This window comes from Zootoca vivipara, chromosome 5 (assembly GCF_965207765.1).
Source record: "Zootoca vivipara chromosome 5, rZooViv2.hap1.1, whole genome shotgun sequence".
Classification (NCBI taxonomy): Eukaryota; Metazoa; Chordata; class Lepidosauria; order Squamata; family Lacertidae; genus Zootoca; species Zootoca vivipara.
The window spans coordinates 90,042,006-90,056,744 of record NC_142588.1 but is presented as its reverse complement, the minus strand read 5'-3'; the positions used below and the strand labels follow the sequence as shown (position 1 = coordinate 90,056,744).

Here is a 14,739-nt window from a genome sequence, read left to right as displayed (position 1 = left end):
CCCTTGCCTTCGCATGCCAAGCGTTCTGGGTGCTGTAACCTCTCCCCTTGCTTTGCCTCTTGCAGAACAGTTGGGTGCCAAGGAGAGGGGACCAGGGCCCCAAGACCATTGACCAGATCCACAAAGAAGCTGAGATGGAGGAGCACCGTGAACACATCAAAGTCCAGCAGCTGATGTCCAAGGGGCAGGATAAGAGGAGAGGGCCTTCAGGCCCATCGTCCTCAGGTGGGTGGGTTGGTCGCCTTCTCAGTTTCTGGATCCATTGCTGCCTTGTGGAGGCCACCTGCTTTTAATGCCCCTGGAAGAGAGAGCAGCTTTGGGACGCCCCAAGTTAATTGTGTATCTATGTGCATGATGCAGCTGGGCACCACCGAAAGATGTGCCCTGGCTTAGCCTGTCCTTAAAAATTGAGCAAAATTATTAATTTTACTCATTCTCATAAAATTTATACACCACTTGATTGGAAAAAGAAAAGTCAGAGTGGTTTACAAAAAGATGAAACAACAAAATTTATGGACTTTTGGATCCATGGTGGTGGTTGAACAGAGCTTCCTGGTTTAGAAGCAATATGCTACTGAACTTCATAGAATCATAGTGTTTGGAAGGGAACCCGGGGTCATCTAGTCCAACCCCCCTGGAATGCAGGAATCTCAACTACAGCATCTGTGATAGTTGGCCATCCAACCTCTGCCCACCACCTCCCAAGGGGAAACCATTCCACTGTTAAACAGCTCTTGCTGTCAGAAAGTTCTTCCTGGTGTTTAGTCGGAATCTCCTTTCTTGTAACGTGAAGCCGTTGGCTTGAGTCCTACCCTCCGGAGCAGGAGAAAACAAGCTTGCTCCATCCTCGGTGTAACAGCCCTTGAGATATTTGAAGATGGCTGTCCTATCTCCTCTCAGTCTCTATCATGTTTTTCAGGTCTGGGCAGAGTGCAGGAGAGTCCTATTGCCTTCAAGCCCTGCTCTTTCTGCGTCCCAGGGGCACCACTGTGAAACAAAATGCTGAACTGAATAGGCTTTTGGGCTGATCCTGCCAGCCCCAAGCTGCCACACCTTTCTGGCCTATGATAGGCTCTCTTGCTCCAATAGGAACAGTAGACATGTGTATGCATTCATGGGTAGTTTGCCATGGTTAGGCTGTTACAAATGATAGACCTTGACTTGGCTGTCTCTGCAGGTGGGCGGGGCAACCAAGTTTCGGATGACGGCTGGAACACCGTCCCCATCAGCAAGGGCAACAGGCCGATTGACACCAGCAGGTTAACAAAAATCACCAAGGTAAGCTGCTGGGTTGGAATGGGTTTTTGAGGGTGGGGGTGGGGTGCTTGTTTTTTGTGCATTAGGGAACCGTGGCCTTTTCTATCAGTTGCGAAAGATGAGAGAATTTGGGGGGGGGAAGAGTGTATTTAAGCTCTGGGCAACAAAGGATTGAATGCAGGCAAGCACATAGAATTGCACACATGAGTGGGTGGGCTGTTGTCTGGCTGAGGAGGGGCACTATATCTAGCATAGAAAGCAAACAGGTTACCAGATTTTGGGGGGGGGGAATCCTGTACCTCTCCTACCAGCCCCGCATCAGGCTAGTGGCATTTGTGGGCTGATTTACAAACCTGTACTAACTTTGTACCGAAGGACCTTGTTTATCCCTGCAAAATTGAGTTTTTTAATGACTTCTGGGGTGGTTGATGGTGCTATTGTTGACAAGGAGGGATAGGGAAGGAGGGATACATATGGTGGCAGACATCTAGCATGGGTTGGGCAATCCAGAAAGCATTCTGTCATTGTTAAGTAGTGGTAGATGGGTTGGGTGCTTCTTTGGCTGCCTCTGATGGTGAATGAGTTGTCTCCTCCTCTCTCCTTGCCCCCTCCCAGCCAGGTTCAATCGACTCCAACAACCAGCTTTTTGCACCCGGTGGGCGTCTGAGCTGGGGGAAGGGCAGCAGTGGTGGTTCGGGTGCCAAGCCTGCTGAACCAGGTAAATGCAGCTGGCGCAACAAAGGGTTTGCAAAATGAGCAGTGCTTCTGCAGCTCCTTGGTCCTCTAACCTGTTATCTTACCTGTCCTTTCTTTGCCCAGCGCCTGACTCCAATCGGCCAGCCACAAGTACCTTGAATCGCTTCTCAGCCTTACAGCAGTCGGCTCCTGCAGAGAGCCAGGATGTGCGGCGTGTGGTGCAAAGGTCCGTCTCATTCCCACTCTTACTTAGATTCTCCCCCCCCCCCCAAGCAGGCCTGATTCTTTGCTTCTCAGGCCTGCCAGGTCCATCCTGCTGTTCCAAACACCCTAGGTGCATTTTTGGATTTTGCATTTGCTCAAGGGGAGGAAAGTATTTGAGGAGGCGCTTTTGCCAACGCATGAGCTCCTAAACCTCCTCACATGCAAATAGGGCATGGCTGGCTGCAGATGTTGGGTAGGAATACCAAAAACAGATAGATCAGAGTGGGGGAATAACCCCCTATTTTGCAACTTGAATAAAATATTCTAATAAGTTTGCGTAGGTTGATACATGTACTTTATTCTGACTTTCCCTCCTGCTTCTCCCTTTTATGTAATTTGGAGCTGCATGGGACACTTGAGCATCCGGGGAGAATGCAGGGAAGTAAGATAGAAATAGATGTGGGGGTTTATTCCTGCAAACTTCCAGCCTCTGTGCCACTTGCCTCATCGCCCTCTGCCGTCAGTGCCAGTAGTCAGGGATGATGGGAGTTGTAGCCCAACAATGCCTGAAGGGCCACAGACTCCCCATCCTTCCTGCCTATTTTTTTGTAGTCTTGGGACACACTGATGGCATTATGGGAAGGACCATAAATCCTCTAGACTGCTTTCCAAATAGAGGGTCACAGGCACAACCCTGCCCATCCGCTTAAAGCAGGCATGCCCAACCTGCGGCCCTCCAGATGTTTTGGCCTACAATTCCCATGATCCCTAGCTAACAGGACCAGTGGTCAGGGATGGTGGGAATTGTAGTCCAAAACATCTGGAGGGCCGAAGGTTGGGCATGCCTGGCTTAAAGAATCATAGTTGGGAGGGACCCGAAAAGTCATCTAATCCAACCCCCCTGCAATGCAGGAACCTCAACTAAAGCAGTTATGACAAATGGCCATACAACTTCTGCCTAAAAACTTCCAAGGAAGGGGATCCACAACCTCCCAATGGAGTCCAGTAAGAGTTTGACAGCTCTTGCTGTCAGAAGGTTTTTCTGTATGTTTAGTCGGAATCTCCTTTCTTGTAACTTGAAACCATTGGTGCGAGTCCTACCCTCTGGAGCAGGAGAAAACAAGCTTGTTCCCTCTTCCATGTGACAGCCCTTGAGATACCTGATATCATATCTCCTCTCAGTCTCCTCTTTTCCAGGCTAAGCATGGCCAGCTCCTTCATCCATTCCTCATCAGGCTTGGTTTCCAGAGAAACATAGGCCTGGGAAGAGCCTAAGACCTCTTGAGTAGGCAGAACCAGGCTGGATTAGACAAATGGTCAGCGTAGGGTAGCCTTCCCTAACCTGCTGCCCTCCAGCTGCTACAATCTGCAATTTCTAGCTGTGCTAGCTGGAACTTTTAATTCACTACATCAGGAGGGCACCGGTTTGAGGGGAGAGTATTACAGAACTTTGCCCTTTTTTTCCCTTCCCGTGTTTCTGTTTTTCCTTCTGTGCTGGTCCTGAATGAGACCCCAGCCACCTGGCAAGTGTTTGTCTGGCATTCAGTGCCGTTTCACCTGAACTCTTGCGTGGTCTCCTTGCAGAAGCAGCAGTAGCCGCGACCGCTCCGAAAAGGGTGGTGAACGAGGGGACCGCTTGGAGCGCGAGCGGCCGGAGAGGGGCGATCGCCTCGAGAGGCCAGAGCGGTCGGACCGGAACAGGACCCCTGTCACCAAGCGTAGCTTCAGCAAGGAGATGGATGACAGGAGCCGGGAGCGAGAACGAGAGCGGCAAGGGGTCCTCGAGACAGTGCGCAAAGTGGCCAGCATGACCGAGGAGCGGGACCGAAGCAGGGAACCTGGTGAGTGGCGGGAAGGTGTGCGGGGTTTAGTGGGCGGTGGCCTCCCCCCCCGCCACTTTCCGATTTGGTCCAGGACCAGTGTTGACCTCTCGCTTCCTCCGTCTCTGCAGCAAAGCGTGAGCCAGTGGCCCCTGAGCCCCCTGCCAAGCCTGCCTTGTCCGAGGAGGAGCTGGAGAAGAAAGCCAAGGCCATCACTGAGGAATACCTGCACATCAACGATATGAAGGTTTGTGCTGCAGAGAAGTGGCAGGAGCAGAGCATTTAACGGAAACTGCGGAATAGGACGCAGGGCATGGATATTATGCTTGATATTTTATGAGAGGGCAGTAGATAAATATGAGTTCGTGGTTTGGCACTAGGATTGGGGGATTGGGGGAAGAGCAGGTTGGAATCAGCTGCTCAGCTGCTAGGAGTCTTGTATATTGAGCAATTTTCTTAGATAAGAAGCATAGCAGATTAAAGAACTTTCAGGTGGCCTTTTCCATTCCAAAACTGCTCTTGTGACCCCTCCCCTCTTGAACTCCTGGAAGCTTAGCAGTGGTTCATTGATGCTTGCAGGGCAACATGGATGCACAGTCATGGCAGAGGGGAATGCTGAGCACTGTCTGCTGGGCCTAACAGGCTACATTGATGCCTCCTGTTAACAGAGGCCCCTGGAAGGACCTGTTCAGATTCACAAGGGATTGGTTTGTTGGAGTGGGTCAGTCTTAGACCAAGGGAAGCTTGGGTTGAAATTGCCGCTTATCATGAAGCTCACTGAGCTATCATATAGGCTGAGGGTGTTTTACTAGTCCATCATAACCCACAGATAAGATTGGGGCAGATGGAGAGGGAGAGCTAAGGGTGTAATAATATATCACTGCAATAAGCACACACTTAAATCAAAGGCTCAGTATTCTGCATGACAGTCTTTTAAGGAGAGGGGCTCCCGTTTTGGGGTGTTGCCCTGAAATATTGCACGAGCCGAAACTCTCTTAACAGGTCCTTGGATTCCTCCCTGCAACAGGTTGGCTTGGGCCAGATCTCACCAGCCCAAGGTGCAGACTTTGCTATGAGATGTTTGCGCTGAGCTCTCCCCCTTCTCTGCCCGCTTCTTGCAGGAGGCTCAGCAGTGTGTCCAGGAACTGAACTGCCCCTCCCAGCTCTACATCTTTGTGCGGAACGGAATCGAGTCCACGCTGGAGCGGAGCACGATTGCCCGGGAGCACATGGGGATGCTGCTCTACCACTTGGTCAAAGGAGGCATCCTCTCCAAGGAACAGTACTACAAAGGGTAATGGAGTCCTGCTATGAAATTTTTGTGTGTGGGGTGGGGCATGCACAAAGCAAAGGTGGCCTCTGACAGCTGCAATATCCAGTCCCAGTCCTTTGCACACACTGACTGCCCCCCTCCCTTCCTTTTCCACCCCTAGGCTGCATGAGATCCTGGAGATTGGTGAAGATATGGAGATTGATATCCCACACATATGGCTGTACCTGGCGGAGATCATAACTCCCATTCTGAGAGAAGGTGGCATCCCCATGGAGGAGCTGTTCAGGTGAGCTGGAGCCTCTTTCCTTTCCTCTGCATGGGCTTTCCCTCTTTTCCTCTCCCCCCCCCCCCAACCGGTGAATGACCTTCCTGTGGTCTTTTCAGGGAGATTGCCAAGCCTTTGGTACCTATTGGCAAGGCCACGACTCTGCTGCTGGAGATCCTGGGCCTGCTTTGCAAAGGGATGGTAAGTTGCTCTCCTTCATGCCCTGGTCAACCTTGTCTGTTGATCCCCGGGGCTTGCATGTTGTGATTGGTGAGCGGCCATAAAATGTTATCGGTGCCTTTCCATGTTTGGCTCTGCTTGTTTACGGAAAAACAAGCTAATTCCTCCTCCCACCCTGATCAGGGGAGCTCAGCTGTGGACGGGAGCAATTGGCTCCTGTTGCCTCGAAGGCAAAGACGCCGAAATTCCGTGGGTGTCTCTGCTCTGGAACAGAGTGATGGAGACACTTTGCCTCTCAGCCAAGCAAAAAGCAGGCGACTAGTCTGCTGGAGCTAAGGCAGTTTGCCTCCTCTGTCTGTTCTCTTCACACTCGCTTCCAAATGTGGCCAGAGGAAAACTAGCACATCATGTATTTTTTAGGTGCAAAAAATAGCCACCCACAAGGAATAGCTTGCTATCACACAAGAAAACCGAATTCAAAGGTTTGTTGGAATCAAGTAGAAAATTGCACTAGTTACACCCGGACAACACCATCACTGGCCCCAACAACATCAAACATACCATCTCAGGACTATTTAATTGCTCATCTTCTAACATTGTGTATGCCATCAAATGCCAACGGCGCCCTTCAGCTCTCTATATTGGACAAACAGGCCAAACCCTACGCCAAAGGATAAATGGACATAAATCTGACATCAGGAATCACAAGACAGAAAAACCAGTAGGAGAACACTTCAATCTTCCAGGACGTTCTATACAAGATCTCAAAGTAGCTGTCTTATTACAGAAAAATTTCAGAAACAGACTGGAAAGAGAAGTTGCTGAATTGCAACTCATTACCAAGCTTAAAACCATGGAGAGACCTGGTCTGAATAAGGACATTGGATTCTTATCTCATTATACATGATAAAGCTATCTTTAGCCACCCTTGCTTTTTCCTGCAAGACCAATTGCAGTCGTTAATAGTCATCAACAGGTTCAACACTCCTATCAGTCAATCACCCATTCCCACCATCCTTCTGAGTAATACCCCTCCCCACCCTGTGACTATACATAAGGGTCTGGTGACTTCTGTTCCAGTGTATCTGAAGAAGTGTGCATGTACATGAAAGCTCATACCAATGACAAACTTAGTTGGTCTCTAAGGTGCTACTGGAAGGATTTTTTTTTTATTTTGTTTAGATAATTGCAATTAGAGTTCCAACATCAACAAACATCTCAAAGTAATAAAAAAAAGATCTAGGATGACTTTAGATAGAGGCACCACAAAGCAGCATCAGCCCTCCTCCTTGGCTTTGCTTGTTTAAGTCACTTCTACCCCTTTAATTAGTCCCTTCCTGTTCATTTAGTTTCACCCCTGGAGGAGCACTTGTATTGTTAAAAAGAATATGTATGGCAAGCAGAAGGTGCAGGGGTTGTTCTTGTTTTGTGTTTTTATATTGTGATTTTACGTTGTAACCACCCAGGCACCTGCAGGTATAGGGTGGTATACAAATTTAATAAATAATAATAGCTGCCTATTGAGGGGTAGACGTAGTGGTGAAGCCGGGCTTGTGAGTGTCTTGGATGAAATGTTCCTAAGGTGGTCCCTGTTCCCCTGTAGAGCCACAAGAAGGCAGGGACGCTGTGGAGAGAAGGTGGCCTTAGCTGGAAGGAATTCCTGCCCGAGGACCAGGATGTCAATAAGTTCATCACAGAGCAGGTGAGCACAATGAGCTTTGTGGGGGAGGTTGGGGTAGCTTCTGGAGCCGGAAGGGGCTTCAGCTTGGCCCCAGAAAGCATCCTCTGAAGAGGCAGCGGGATGCCTGCTTTTGCCATTGCCTCTGGCCCTGACTCTTGCCTCCCTGTTTCCCCCCCCCTTGCTGCTCAGAAAGTGGAGTACACAATGGGTGACAACTCCGACGCACCCAGCCGCAAGGAGCTCACGTCGGAAGAGCTGTGCAAGCAGCTAGACAAATTATTGAAAGAAAATGCAAATAACCAAAGAATATATGACTGGATTGAGGTGAGTTGGGAAGGGCGAGTGCTGCTGTGCAGAAGAGCATGGGAGGTGGGCCTGGGGGGTACCTCTTGCAGTGACCGGTGGGGAGGGCGGAGGGAGAAACAATTGGAGGGGCAAGTTCTTTCAGCAACTTGGATGGTTTGGAAAAGGGTCCAGACAAATCCATGGCACACAAGGCTATTGGCGTCTCCTAACCACAGTGGCTGTGGTTTCCCTCTTCTGTCACAGGCAGTATGCCTCTGCATGTCAGTTATTGGGGAGAGTGCTGTTGCTGTTAGGTCCTGCTTCTGGGCTTCTCATGGGCATCTGATTGGCTATGCCGAGGAAAGGATGTTTGACTAGATGAGCCAGACTCTTCTTAGGTTCTTATAAAGAATCCCCAGAGAAAAGAGGCATGCCGATTGGATTCCTATCCCCCACCCCCATCCCTTTTATTGCATTTTTTCTCCCAAGGAGCTCAAGGTGGTCGTCCCCCCTCATTTAATCTCCACAACAACCCTGCGAGGTGGGTTAGGCTGAGAGACAGTGATTGGCCTCAGGCCCCCCCAGTGAGCTTCAAGGCCAAGTAGAGATTTGAACTCTGGTCTCTCAGCCCCCTAGTCCAACATTAGCTGCTCCGCCACATTGGAAGTTGCAGTCTGTCTGGAGAGTTGTGTCCCACAGTCATAAAAGTCCATTCCACTTGGGTCTTGACAACAGCTTCTATGGACTGAGCATGCCATCAGATGCTCTGTGAAGCATTAAATTATTAGGAAGCTTTGCCCTTCTTCCTTCTCCAGCAGTTTGCTCGGAGAATGGGATTGCTGCCTCCCCGCCCCCCTTTATTGATTAGATGATGGTTGGGGATATCTGGGTAAATCGCTAAACCAGCAGGCCTTTGTGGGGTTGGCTCCCTTGCTGGCACATAGAAGGAGCAGCTTCAGTCAGGAGGGAAAATACGCAGATGGAGTTCTGACTCTGTGTGTGGTCGGTATGGATGTTTTTAAAGTCGATTTCCAGATACTTAGGTTGGCAACTGCAAGTGCTTCCAACCTCTGATCCTCTTCTTTCCCACCAGGCAAACCTGAGTGAGCAGCAAGTCTCATCCAATATGTTTGTCAGAGCCCTGATGACGTCAGCGTGCCATTCTGCTGTTGTCTGTAAGCATTGGTGCAAGCCTGGAGTGGCAGGGACCGGGGTGGGGGGGTGGGGTGGGGGCTGCGTATGTGTGTGGCGGTTTAGTGGGAAGTGGGTGTCTCTCCTGTGAGCTGGGTCTGGGGGCTGGTGTCTCAGATGAGAGCAGAGCCTAAAAATGCCTTTGGCCCACCATTGTAAGTGACCTGCCAAACAAAAAAACAGCCCCACAACATTGCAATGCTTCTCTGTGAACTTGTTTGTGACACCTGTGTGGAAACACAAAAACGAGGTGAAAACAACCTGTCAAACAGGGAGCAGGCCATGCATGGTGGGCAGTGTTCAGCTTTCTAGCTCTCATTAGTTGATTACAGTGGATAAATAGGAGCATTGTTCATTGCATTCAGGCCTGGTGGTTTGCCTGTTTTTATAGACTCCTCCACTCCCAGTTTGGTTTATTTGGGATTTAATCTGTTTTACTTACCTTGCTGTAACCCACCCTGAGGCTTTAGGATTAAGGGCAGGTATTCAATCTTCCTTCCTTCCTTCCTTCCTTCCTTCCTTCCTTCCTTCCTTCCTTCCTTCCTTCCTTCCTTCCTTCCTTCCTTCCTTCCTTCCTTCCTTCCTTCCTTCCTTCCATTTCCTTTTTTGGGGGAGCTTGGTGGCCACTATTGGGATGCCTGCTGAGGAATGGGACCTGTGGCAGAAGCCAACTCACCTTGGAGTAAACTGCCCTCTAGGATTCGGATGAGGCAACAGGCAGGGGACCAGGAGGCTGTTATTGGCTGTTTTGAGGGGTGCAGAACATCCTTAACTCTGAGCATCCTTCTTCCCTACCCCCCCCCCCCAATCTTCCTGCCGCTGCAGTTGAGAACCCTTACCGGATGGACAGTCCCGTGATCAAGAGCCGAGCCAAGCTGCTGCAGAAATACCTGAGCGATGAGAATAAGGAGCTGCAGGCCCTCTATGCTTTACAGGCCCTTGTGGTAAAGCTGGACCAGCCAGCAAGTAAGTGTTTCGCCTGGGAAGGCGACCTAGCCTTGTATGCCCAAGCCGCAATAGAGATGAGCTGCCTGTAAATCAGTGTTTCCCAAACTTGGGTCTCCAGCTGTTTTGGACTGCAGTTCGCATCTTCCATTACCACTGGTCCTGCTAGCTAAGGAGTTGTAGTCAAAAAACAGCTGGAGACCCAAGTTTGGCAAACACTGCTGTAAAATCAAGAGAGGTAAAGGTGCAATAGGTTCAGGGAAAGCGCAGTCAAAATGGCTTGAAGGAACTCCCCCTTGAGCAATAATTTAACATTTGGGGCTTTTCAGTTCATAAAAATGGCAAATAAACAGGGGTGGGGGATGACAACATGACAGAGGTGTAATATCCAGTTAATCGAAAAAGATAAATATGGGAAGATTCGGGATAGACAAAGTACTTTGTCACACAGAGCATAGTTAAACTGTGACATTCACTCCCTCTCTGTTGGATTGATTTAAAAAGAGGGTCAGGCAGATTCATGGAGGATCAGCTGTTATCAGTGGCTACTAGTCTCAATGGACAACCTCCCTGTGGATAGAGGCACTGTTTTTCCTTTTGTCATCTAGGGCGCTGCCTTACACAGAGTCAGACCACTGGCTCATCTAGCTCAGCCTTGTCTCCAGTGACAGGTAGCAGCTGTCCAGGTTTCCAGGCAGGGAGCATCTCGCAGCTCCACGTGGAGATGCCAGGGATAGAGCTCAGAACCTCCTGCATGTAACACAGATGCTCCGCCACTGAGCTTATAGCTGGGATACCTCACTCTTAATCTCAGGGTTGTGGGTTCGAACCCCACATTGAGCAAACGATTCCTGCATTGTAGGGGGTTGGATTAGCTGGCCCCTGTGGTCTTTTCCAACTCTAAAAGTCTCTGATTCCCTTGATCGTAGATAATAGAACTTGGGCTCAGCCAGTTACAGCAGGGTTTCCCAAACTTGGGTCTCCAGCTGGTTTTGGACTAAGATTGCCATTATTGCTGCTAGCTAGGGGTGGTGGAATTTGTCGCCCAAAAACAACTGGAGACCCAAGTTTGAGGAGCAGCGTGTTAGGGGGCTGGTGAAAGAGCACTTCCTTGTGCCTCCTGGATAGATCCTGCCTCTAGGAGTAGAGAAGAATCAATGATAAGATGTTGGTCGTAAGACCCGTCTTCCAAGCACCCAGAAGGGCGGGTTGAGTCAGCTGGCGACCTACATTTCCCCCTCTGTGTTATTTGACTCTCCTGCCCCCCCCCCTCCTGCCGCTTCCAGATCTGCTCCGAATGTTCTTCGATGCCTTGTACGATGAGGACGTGATTAAAGAGGAAGCCTTCTACAAGTGGGAGTCAAGCAAAGACCCGGCTGAACAGCAAGGGAAGGGAGTCGCGCTCAAGTCCGTTACAGCCTTCTACACTTGGCTGCGCGAAGCGGAGGACGAGTCTGACAACAACTGAGCACCCACGTTGTGGGAGGTGGTGGGGACAGACGGACGGAGCCTGCCTGCCTGCCTGCTCTGACCCCTCCTCAGAGCCTTGGACTCCCATGGGGGTGGCAGCGTGGGGGGTTAAGGATACACAGGAACTGGGCGCTGCTCTCCGTACCTTCCTCCCACACAGGACTTCTTCCCCACCCCCTTATTATTATTATTTTTTGGTTGGGATTTTTTTTGTTCTTTTGTTTCTGTTTTAACAGCCTGTATTGGTTTGTGTCTGACGATAATAAATTGATGCTGAAGGAGGCGGTAAGTGTTGCTGCTCCGCTCAGCTCCCGAGGCCAATTGCCCCGGGGCGCACCTGGATGATGATTTTAATGAGCGGGGGGGCCCCCTCGAATCTTTGGCAGGTGCGAAGCACCCAAAACACATGTCTGTGGAAAGGGGTTGGGGGCTGGGAGAGCCTGAGGCCTCTGCTGCTCCCCCCTCCCATCTCCCCTTCCTCCTCCTCCTCCTCCCAGTTATTGCTGAAATATAGAGAGATTATATAAATATATATATAAAATATAAATATAGACTTATTAAATCTTTTGAGGTTTGAGAGGATAGGACTCTGCTGTCCGCAAACTTTGCCCACCTGTTCCCATCCGCCCCCCCCATCCCACTGCTCCCCCATGCACCCTCGGATCACCGCCTGGAATTAACACAAAAGCCTCTTGACAGATGTTGTTGCTTTTTTAAAATAAGGGGGGGGTCATTTCAAACATCCGCCTTGCTTGGGAGCTGCTGGAGAGTTGCTGGCGGAGGGAATAAAATGGGGGTGGGTGGTGTGTTTGCAGTTTTGAGGTGGGGGGAAGCTTCCTTCTTTGGGAGGGCCCTCTCCCCCCCCACGCCCCCTCCCCCCCCACGCCCACACTGAGGCCACGGTTTTGTGACCTGCTTCGCCTGCAATGGATGGTTAAAAGGAGCTGCTCTTGTGATTGAGAGCGAGAAAGAAAACAAAACAAAAAACAAAAAAACGAAAACGTGAAAGCAAAAATGAAACAAGGATTCGGAATTATCGGTCACATGAATTTGTAAATACTTTTTCTTTTCTTTTTCTTTTTTCTTTATGGAGTATTTAATTGAAGATTCAAAAAAAGCATCTTTTCACCGTAAACTGGAAATAAAAAAAAGAACATTGCTTAAAAAAGGTGACGTGTTGGCTGCTGTCGCGTCCCTGCCTCCCGCCTCGGCAGGTCTTGTCGGGAGAGTGATAGAACCCAGGGTTCCTGTGCCCCTGCTCCTACCTGACCCTATGGAAAAGGAGCAGGGAGGTTTATTTAGTAGAAAACTTTGGCTCTGGGGGGAGAGGTTATTGCGGGGAGAGGGTGTTGCAAACACTGGTGATGGGCTAGTGCAAGTAGAGTGAGCTTTGGGTGAAGTGTGCAAGCAGGCTCTCCAGTGTTGGTTGCCTTGCAGGCTTTGTAAAATGCAGGAAATTTGATTTGGAGGAGGAGAGAGGACAAAAGGCAGTCTGAGGCCCTGGAGAGCCTGCACAAAGTAAACCTGTGTCCCCCTCTCCCCAAAGATGTTGGACTACAACTCCTAATCATTAGTCAGGCTGCCTGGGCTCGGTGGCAGAGTGTGGTCTGGTGGCAGAATTCTTGCTAGGGTTCACCTTGACCTCCCCAGGAATGAATTTGAATCCTTGATTCAGCGTTTGGAATTTCTCAAGATGCTTTTTAAGCATGGGCAGTGTTTGCAGGGAGAAAGGGGTTTGCCGCGGGTGGAACGGTCAGGATTCCTGGACTCCTTGAGCTGCCAGAGGAGATGGGGAAGGGCAGAGCATCATGGCGTTGCTCTTGTGACTGAGCCCTCATGGTTTCCAACACTGAGGCAGAAACTTGGCATGAACTGAGATTCCCAAGAAGCCAAACGCTGGACCTGCACCCAGCGTTGTCACTCGCAGGGTTCCCTGCTCTCCTCCTGGAATGGAGGAGACAGCAGAACAGCTACTTCCTCCTGCAACTTCCATCTCTTCTCTTGAAACGGTCGTGTTGATCTTCTTTGCAAATGTGGAACCGCTGTGTGTCCCAAAGCGATGCCCATTGTTTTCACCTTCAGTGCTGGAGTGTCATGAACGGAGTGTCCCACTTGGCTCCAGGCGCCACCACCCTCTCTTCTGGGCAAAAGGCAAGTTTCTGCACTTTGTCCTGGTAGATAAGATTTTTTGAAAGTGCGTAGGAGCAAGAACTGTCAGTGTCAGGAACTTTACCAAGTAAACCCCATGTTCAGGAAATGAGGATTATTTTTGCCCTGCATGACTTACAGTGCCTAAATTAAAAATTCTTGTTAACCATGCTCCACAAATCTGATGGGATGTAGAATTATCTGGCACCCTTAATATCACCCGGTGGTGAGCTGATCTGCTCACAAGACACTACAAGATGGTAGACACCGTTGTAGAATTCTGGAGCATAGCATCTCAAGACTGCAGAATATGGAGAAAGAGAGCAGGGACATGCTGCTCATTTATTTAATAAGAAATATGTACCACTTATTTAAAACCTCAAAGCAGTATACATAAAACACTACAATATATTTATTTATTGATAACAAAATAATATTGTGGCACACGAAGACTAACGTATTTGCCAAGATGCTTTCCAGTTAAGGATGACGCCCCGATGAAACCTTATGCTAGAAGAAATAACATCTCCCTTTTGGATTTTCTTCTTCCATATTATCCCACTAAAACACAACCTGGAAGCAGTGAGTAAATTAGCACAGTGTTTCCAGCATGACCACTACATCGAGCCCAGTTTAACCAGGGATGGGATCAAGGAGGGATTTCCATGGGCTGTGGACTTTTAGCTCATTCGAGCTCTCCAGGAAGGGGACAAAACAAGAAATGGCAGAAAATGGAACAGGTCTGCCCACTGAGTCAAAGTAAAAACGAGGGTTTGGAAACCGCTGCAAAAGGATGTTCATCCACAAGGAAATATTGAGGGCTTTTCTTTTGTTCAGGAAGAAAAAAGCAAATAGTCTGTCCAGGGTTGCCCCATGAAGCTGATTGGTGGGTTGGGAGGAGAGTAAAGGTAAAGGACGCATGGATGGTTAGGTCCAGTTAAAGGCAACTATGGGGTTGTGGTGCTCCTCTCGCTTTCAGGCCGAGGGAGCTGGCATTTGTCCACAGCTTTCCGGGTCGTGGCCAGCATGACTAAACTGCTTCTGGCGCAGCGGGACACTGACAGAAACCAGAAGCACCATTTACCTTCCGGTCGCAGCAGTACCTATTTACTTGCACTGGCATGCTTTCAGGCTGCTAGGTTGGCAGGAGCTGGGGCAGAGAGGCAGGAGCTCACCCTGTCACTGGGATTTGAACTGTCGTCCACCTGATTGGCAAGCCCAAGAGGCCCAGTGGTTTAGACCACAGCGCCACCTGCTTCCCTTCCTGGGAGGAGAGTGAAGAGATTCAGGCCAGGCAAAAGGACATGCTTCACACAACACACGG

The 14,739-nt window shown here is 49.7% G+C and overlaps 1 protein-coding gene across 8 annotated transcripts in view; it reads left to right on the top strand.

The window, feature by feature from the left end:
* The window catches only part of EIF4G1 (eukaryotic translation initiation factor 4 gamma 1), an 83,668-nt gene extending 71,233 nt beyond the window's left edge, over positions 1-12,435 (top strand). For all 8 annotated transcript variants that reach the window (XM_088669236.1, XM_088669235.1, XM_088669233.1 and 5 more), the window contains 14 exons: positions 66-225; positions 1,178-1,278; positions 1,873-1,975; positions 2,077-2,179; positions 3,742-3,998; positions 4,109-4,224; positions 5,099-5,271; positions 5,411-5,536; positions 5,635-5,716; positions 7,299-7,397; positions 7,566-7,700; positions 8,755-8,836; positions 9,678-9,818; positions 11,084-12,435. In XM_088669236.1, coding sequence (XP_088525362.1) covers positions 66-225; positions 1,178-1,278; positions 1,873-1,975; positions 2,077-2,179; positions 3,742-3,998; positions 4,109-4,224; positions 5,099-5,271; positions 5,411-5,536; positions 5,635-5,716; positions 7,299-7,397; positions 7,566-7,700; positions 8,755-8,836; positions 9,678-9,818; positions 11,084-11,265 — 1,860 coding nt within the window. In that variant the 3' untranslated portion in view covers positions 11,266-12,435. The remainder of the gene's footprint in view (positions 1-65; positions 226-1,177; positions 1,279-1,872; positions 1,976-2,076; positions 2,180-3,741; positions 3,999-4,108; positions 4,225-5,098; positions 5,272-5,410; positions 5,537-5,634; positions 5,717-7,298; positions 7,398-7,565; positions 7,701-8,754; positions 8,837-9,677; positions 9,819-11,083) is intronic.
* Positions 12,436-14,739: the final 2,304 nt, after the last annotated feature.